At 36.8% G+C, this 7,775-nt stretch overlaps 1 protein-coding gene across 1 annotated transcript; it reads right to left on the bottom strand.

Moving 5' to 3' along the window:
• Positions 1-229: 229 nt before the first annotated feature.
• Positions 230-6,448, bottom strand: LOC109244860 (probable GABA transporter 2). Its single transcript, XM_019412020.1, has 7 exons — positions 6,108-6,448; positions 5,025-5,255; positions 3,470-3,567; positions 2,445-2,631; positions 1,868-1,998; positions 1,494-1,730; positions 230-1,015 (listed from the first exon to the last, which is right to left on the bottom strand). Exons 1-7 carry the CDS (start codon positions 6,193-6,195, stop codon positions 626-628), a joined length of 1,362 nt encoding a protein of 453 aa, XP_019267565.1. The 5' UTR covers positions 6,196-6,448; the 3' UTR covers positions 230-625.
• Between the last annotated feature and the right edge of the window lie 1,327 nt (positions 6,449-7,775).

Here is a 7,775-nt window from a genome sequence, read left to right as displayed (position 1 = left end):
TCCTCAACTTACAGTTAACTATATTAATATAAATTACCTTTTTTCCCTACTCAGTCCAACCTGTAGATATTGTTGTCATTATGAATATATTTTTCTAAAATCTGAACTCTAGAAAAGGGGACCAAAGTATTGCTCTTTCCACAGTATGACTCATCATCCACATAGGAGAAAAATTTCACAACCATTTAATTTGATACTTCATATTCATCATAAGATGTGTAGAATTTAATAATTAAAGAAAAAAGGCTTCATATATACTGAGCAATAAACAGTGCATCAATGTCACATGAAGAGAGAACATGAAAATCTCTAAGTCAGTAGACACCTTCAAATTTGTCTACCTGCCATGTGACCATGAAGTCACGGTTCGAGCCATGGAAATAGCCTCTTGCAGAAATTCAGGGTAAGACTGCATACAATAGACCCTTCTGGTCCGCCTCTTCTCCGGCCCCGCGCATAGCAGGAGCTTATTGCATCCGGCTGCCCTTTTTTTTAGAACAATTCTGGTTATGCAAAGACTAGACAGCTACTTGTTGAAATTCAGATTCCCGAATCTCGATAGATATACAACTTCCATACATAGATGTAAGAAAATTAGTATACAGTTATCATCTAAACAAAGAGGTTAATCAACAATGTCACTACTAAAAAGCTTAAATTTATTGGCATCTAGAACCAACTTCCTTATAGAAGAAAAGGATCCTAGAAGTCCAGCACCAGAGAACACAACCATTATAGAAGTATTTATCCAAAAGGTAACAGATGACTTCTTTGGTTTGAAAGTCATGTTGTAAAGTAGCATTGGGAGAACAAAATCAAGAGGTATAAAACCAATGGCTCCTACAACGCCGTTAATGTCACCAAAGAATGGCAACATAGCTGCAAAGAATCCGCAAAGGGCCATGTACAGCGTTCTGAGGATTATCCTCGGGATTAGGTTTCGAGGAGAGAAGACAGCCTTGTTTGCATCAGCCGACTTCTTTTCCATGATTTCATAAGCAACTTGAGAATATACCTGTGATCATATAAAAAAGAAGTTACCATCACGTAGCCGACAACATGCTGGCAAAACAACATTTATTTTGCTGGGATTTAAACCTATGTAACACTGATCCTTCATTTGCCTTGACATACCCGTGTTGAACAGCAGAGACGGAGCCAGGATCTTTAGATTATGAGTTCTGAATTACAATTCTTTTTGTTTATTGGGTTCTGAATAGATTATTTGTACATACTAGATAGTTTTTTTAACACAAAGTTATTGGGTTCTGCCAAACCCGTAACACTACCACTGTGGCTCCGGCTGTTGAACGGGTGTGAGTACTTCATGTGAATCCTTGAAAATACACTAAATATTAGTAGCAAAAAATTTGAGGTACTCGTATTGGATCCTTGCACACACATGTACCCGATAGAACCAGTAAACCGATCCATGTAACACAGGTTTAAGCCACTATTTGATACAATTGTGACACAGCAAATGCATGACTTACCAAACCAATGGCAAAGAGCTGAAGAAGAATAAAGACGACTGCAAGACCTAATACCCATGTCGGTGCCAAGGAAGGTCCTTCATCTGGCATTAAACTCTTGAGAATGTTTGAATTGGCTTTGTTTCCAAACACCCAGTATCCAGAAACAGCAGCAGAGTAGAAAGTAACCAAAATTACAGAGTAGCACAACATAAGGCCTTTCAACATCTTTCCTGTCGCTGGCGGAGCAAGAGTCGCCTGCACTAATTGGAGTACAAATTAACATGTCTCTAGCGATGACCATTGGACATCATAAAAGGTTTTCATCATTGTCGAACTAAAGGAACTGGGGGGGGGGGGGTAGGGGGATGAGGAAAAAATCAATATGAAATTACCTGTATTTCGGGTAGTATTCCATTCCCAAATATAGCTGCAATAATGGAGATAGAAGTGGAAGCGCTAAATACCCGTGATAGTTGTGAGGCTTCTAAGGAGTAATCTCTCGGAGGTGCATTTTTTGATTTACCTGCATAATGCAGGAAATATTTGGATAAACTGGACGTACACATAGTAAAGTGACATGCTAATATCAATTAATATTGATTCCGCTTTCTCCACTAACTCTTCTGCTTTCGTTCAGGCCAGGTTTGCATATTTGTATATACACTAATGTACTCAACTCTTGTCATTAGGGTGTCCGCTGAATGATATATACAAAAACATTACCATTGCTTTTAAAAAGGATATCAGTTCCACTCACCTATTAAAGGTTCACAAATCACAGCTAACGAAAAAGGAAATAGGGCATAATTTGTTCTCCATCAAAAAGCTGCACGATTTTCTCTTCTAGTAACCAACTTTATGCAGGTTGAAGATAATAGGTAACCTTGTGTGTACAATTTTCCAAATTGTTCAAGAAATATTCCAATGACATGAAAATGAACCTGAACCACAAAGAACATAAGAACTTACCGGCATTAATACACGCGCCAACAACTAGGAAAGTGTAGCCCAAGCTAAGAAACAATGACACCAAGTTGATGTGCCTCAGGGAGTGGAAGGATGGAAATTGAGAGAGAAATATCATTACTACTGTAACCATTGCAATGAAGTGATACAATTTCAGTGGCCCGTGTGGAGAAAGTTCGGAGTACATGATCTTGTACAAGCAAAGAAGAAATAGAAAGTTGTTCAATAACATGAAAAAATATAAACACGGAAATAGTTAATAATAACTTCACGTATGCTGTCTTGCCATATATTTTAGCACCAAGGACATGGAGGCATATGACAAACTGAATGGTGTTACATGAAATGAGATGAAGGTCTATTACCCCAAAGATATTACCAGATTGTAGAAGTAAAATCTTATGTAACAAACTGCAAGACCATTTGGCAGTTTGATTCCGTACATGCATCAGGAAACGACAGGCGATATTAAGATTCATTGTAACACATTTATAATGCACATCAACAAGAAATGTTGTGCATAACCTAGATATTTTGATCCCAACGATAAAACTGATGCCTCATTCGTCATTAGCTAATTCTATTAGGGATATACTATCTTCTTTTCTTTCAGAAGTTTAAGGAGACGAAACACTATCTTTCAATATCTTTTCTGATATTTATTAAGATCACAGTTAACATTTAGAAACTAACGATCTATAAGGATGATCGCATGTACTAGGTCCAAGAAATCAGCTATTACATCTGATATTGTCCATAACAATTATGCAACTATGCTTGTGGATTTTCATGGAATTTCTAAATTCTTGGCATTAATACTGGAAAACGTATATATTAGTCAAGTCTGGAGGAAAAGATAAATGGATGATAACAACGACCCAGTAAAATCCCACTAGTGGGATAAATGGATGATAACTGAAAGGAAAATTTTCTGAATACAAATATATGTAAATCTTGGAATAGCAAAGTTGTTTTTGGCATCAATGAAGAAATGGAAAATGAAAATTGGCTGTTCCTGAAGCAAGTACCTGAATGCATTCTCCGGCAAGCAGAATTGCTCCTATGCTAATGCCAGTGTTGACTGCTGTCTGAATGAGTACCACAAAATAAAACATCCACCCAGAGCCTACAATAATACTCCACAACACAAAATTCTTTAGTTCAAAAAAGAAGCTGTAATAAAGTGCTAAAGTTTGAGCTAGTTAGAGCTGTTACATATAAGTCATCATTCGTATATCTTTCCGTTCAATGACTAATAGATTATACTATGTAATCAATCTATGGGAAAAGTAAATGAAAATATTAGCAGTAAGCATGTCCAAACTCAAAGGAAGTCTAAATAGGATAAGAAGATGTTGAGTAATAGTAAATTAATTAATGTTGTGTTCGTCTAACATTATAGTTTTTTAACTTCTTCATGCAAGGTGCAGAATTTTAAGCCATTTATTCCATCCATTATCTTTTTCGTCCTCCTCCAACAAACACCAATTATCTAAATTCACTATTCTCATTAAGTACAAAAACTATTGCCCGATGCACTAAGCTCCCGCTATGCGTGGGGTCCGGGCAAGGGCCGGACCACAAGGGTCTATTGTGTGCAGCCTTACCCTATATTTCTGCAAGAGGTTGTTTCCACGGCTCGAAGATGGAAGTACAAAAACCACTAACTATAGATTTGTTCTTTTCTACCCAGGTGTGAATCTAACAAAAACCACTAGAGTCTGGTGGCTGTAGTCAAAATAATTAGGCTAAATGTCCTTTTCAAAAAACCACAACAACCTTGCTTCACATTGAAGGTCCTTTAGAAGCATCAAAGGCTACTTCCAACATTAAAGGAAATCTATGCTTTTCAATAGCAGAATCAAATCTTGCTTTCACACATGACAGAATAACTTTTTTTTCCCAGTAAAAGAGCTTTTTTTATTATTTTAAAATGCAAAAGGTTGTAACTTTACATTAAAGACCAACTTATCATCTTTGGATCTCAGTCCAAATAATTAGTAAATACTCTTATCTATAACTCAGTGCAGCAACCCCTTTAGAACAGCATCATATTCCAAACTAAAATGCAACGACGACCACAATAGACTTAAATAATGCTACATCATTTGATTAATTTAATAGTTTAGACTTCTGTTCTTTAAACAACAAACACCAATCACCTTTTCTTCTTTTCTTTTGCAAGTCTAATCGCATTTTCTCAAAATACAAAGGCAAATATCAACTCCATTTGAGCTCGTCGCCTCCAATATTTACTACTCCCATAATTTATGGTTCTCTAATATCAGAAAAGCTCTATGGTTACAACAACAACACCTTAATTCCGAACTAGTCGGATTCACCATATGAATCATCACTGTCCATCTCACTCTAGTTGAGATTGTCCCATTCGAATACTTACTAATCTATCGATCTATAATACAATAAAAACTCCATGAATTTTACTAGAGTTTAAATTCCCTGCACTATCAGTGTAAAATTTTTTACACAATCATGTAACAAATTAGGTAATTGTAAGTGAATCTCTCTGTAAGCATTAATTCGTAATCTAGTAAAAATCGTAACTAACCTACTATTACATACCTAAAACGTCAGCAGCAAGTTCTCTGAATCGGATATGGCGTCGACCGGACTTCTCACAGTGATCAAGAACCAATGACATGAGATAGTAAGAGTAAAAAGTGACCAATCCCATCACAGTTAAACACAAGAAACCCAATCCCCATCCTAGCCCTCTGAATGCATACGGCAATGTTAGTACCGTTGGACCTACTATCGCCGTCGTCAAATGAAATCCTGCATGCCACCATTCCCCTGTTCCCACAAAAAAAGGAGGACTCCATTATAGCATTATCAGTAAAAACTGTTAAATTCTGTTATAAAAGAGATAGCTTTATGTATTTCAAAAGTATAACAAGCCCCATTTGTAGATTTTTCAAACATTTTGTTAATGAAGATCTTACCAACTGTTCATCTATAAACTGTTAAAGATTACATTTTTATTTACTACTACTTAGTAATTTCCTAAGTCTACAACGAAACTTAAATAAGAAAGACCCCATTATAGCAATTAGCAGTAAAAACTGTAGAATCGTGTTAGAAAGGAGATATTTTTATTTATTTATTTATCTTACATTTACAACAAAACCCAGGTGTAGATTCTTTTTCTTTGATCATACAACATGCAGAATTCTGCAGATAGTTCATCTTAAAACTGTTAAAGATTACATTTTTATTAACTCTTAATCTAAAAAAAAGTTAGCTGTACTAAGCTCCGGCTATGAGCGGGGTCCAGAAAATGGCCGGACCACAAGGGTTTATTGTACGTAGCCTTACCATACATTTATGCAAAAGGCTATTTTCACGTATCGAACCCCTAACCTCCTGGTCACATGGAGGCAACTTTACCAGTTACGCCAAGGCTCCCCTTTCTATCTTAGTCTACAAAAAAGGGCAACGGGTGCACTAAGCAACCGCTATGTGCGGGTCTAGGGAAGGGCCGTACCACAAGGGTCTATTGTAGGCAGCCTTACCCTGTTTCCACGGTTCGAACCCTGACCACCTGGATACGTGGTGGCAACTTTATAGGTTATACCAAGGCTCACTCTATCTTAGTCTACAACAACAACAAAAATGAAGACAAATGATTTGTTGAGAAAATTTTACCTTTGGATTCTAAAACAAAAGCAGCACCAGCATCATCTGCACGGCGAATTTCAGGAAAAGGATCATTGCGGAGAGGCTCCGGCGCCATTTTTACGAGATTCTGTTACTACAAGCTCATATCATATGTAATTCTGTCTTTGTATATAGAATTTTTTTTTTTCTCTCGAATTTGTGTATAAAAGAATGATGATGGAAAGAAAGTGGGAATATAGTTGTTGTAAAGAAAGACTCCAAAAAAAGAAAATGGTTATATTTTCGGAGAGGTCGACGGCACAAATCACAATGATGATATGGCAATAGACAGAGACATCTGGTTTTTATAGGTTTTGCCATATTTGAGTCGACATTTGATATATTTAGTAAATCACTACTGGGTACTATTCCAGATTCATCAAATCTAAATGGATATCAAACATCTAGTGATAATCAAAAAATTAAAATTTTATTTTAGTATGTTTATTGGTTCACATTTCAGTCATGGGAAAAATTATAATGGCGGAATTATTTATGTTGGGAATAACAATGAAGAATATCACATAGTGAATAATAATATAAAAATTATCTACATTTAAAAATATTTTAATTTCGAAGTATTTTTTATTTTTTTTGCTAATATAAGTATTCTTATTCTACATTCAATTTCATTAGTTAGTGTAAGTGTTATTTAATTCAGATCATTTTTCCTAATTACTCATTCAAATCTCTCTCCGTTTCAATTTATGTGAATCTATGTGATGACCCAATAGGTCATCTAGAGTTTTAAACCTAGATTCTGTGTTCCGAAGCCTCCAATAGCTTCTTTAGGCCTTCCTCGATTGTGTGGGCAGTCCGGGTGTTTTTCCGGAAGGCTTTTATGTTAAAAATTGATAAAAATGTGGAATTTTGCCTTAAAATCCATTTGAGTTGACTTCGGTCAACGTTTTGAGCAAACGAATCCGGATCTGCATTTTGACGGTCCCGCTGGATCCGTATCGTGATTTGGGACTTGGGCGTATGCCTGAAATCGAATTCGGAGGTCCCTAACTCGAGTTATCGCTTCTTGTCGAAATATTGAAGTAGAAAGGTTTAATGAATTCAAAGATTTGACTAATGTTTGACTTTGTTGATACCGAGTCTATATTTTAGTTCCGCAACTCGGTATAGGTCCATTACAATATTTATGACTTGTTTATCAAATTTGGTGAAAAACGGAGTTAGTTTGACGTGATCGGACGTCCAGTTGTTAAAATAGAAGTTCTAAAGTTTTCTTGAAAATTTTATTTGATTTGGTGTCCCATTCGTAGCTCTAGGCGTTATTTTGGTATTTTGATCGCGCGAACGAGTTTGTATGAGGTTCTTGGACTTGTGTGCATATTTGATTTGGAGTTCCGAGGGCTCGGGTGAGTTTCGGATAGGCTACGGATGATATAAACTTAGAAAAATCTGGATTTTTTGGACTTCTGCTGGTTTCTGGTACTTTCTTCTTCGCGATCGCGGAGGGTGAACTAGGTTGGGGTGGAAACTCCTTCATGGCGAAGGCGATAGCTGGGTTGCGAACGCGGAGCACTGGGCGGCATTACCCTTCGCGAATGCAACCAACTTCTCGCAAACGCATATGCATGGGACCTGGGGGAGGGGAACTAACCAATACTCTTCGCGAACGCGGCACAAGGCTCGCGAACGCGTAGG

This window comes from Nicotiana attenuata, unplaced genomic scaffold (genome assembly GCF_001879085.1).
Source record: "Nicotiana attenuata strain UT unplaced genomic scaffold, NIATTr2, whole genome shotgun sequence".
NCBI lineage: Eukaryota > Viridiplantae > Streptophyta > Magnoliopsida > Solanales > Solanaceae > Nicotiana > Nicotiana attenuata.
This window is presented reverse-complemented; position numbering and strand designations above follow the sequence as displayed.

Bases quoted from the DNA above. Each gene is read 5' to 3' on its own strand.
- LOC109244860 (XM_019412020.1), bottom strand. From the start codon at position 6,195: ATGGCGCCGGAGCCTCTCCGCAATGATCCTTTTCCTGAAATTCGCCGT. The intron at 2,632-3,469 runs GTACTTGCTTCA...TGCTTGTACAAG, and splicing joins TTGCCGGAGAATGCATTCAG to ATCATGTACTCCGAACTTTC. The intron at 1,016-1,493 runs GTAAGTCATGCA...ATATGATCACAG, and splicing joins AGCTCTTTGCCATTGGTTTG to GTATATTCTCAAGTTGCTTA.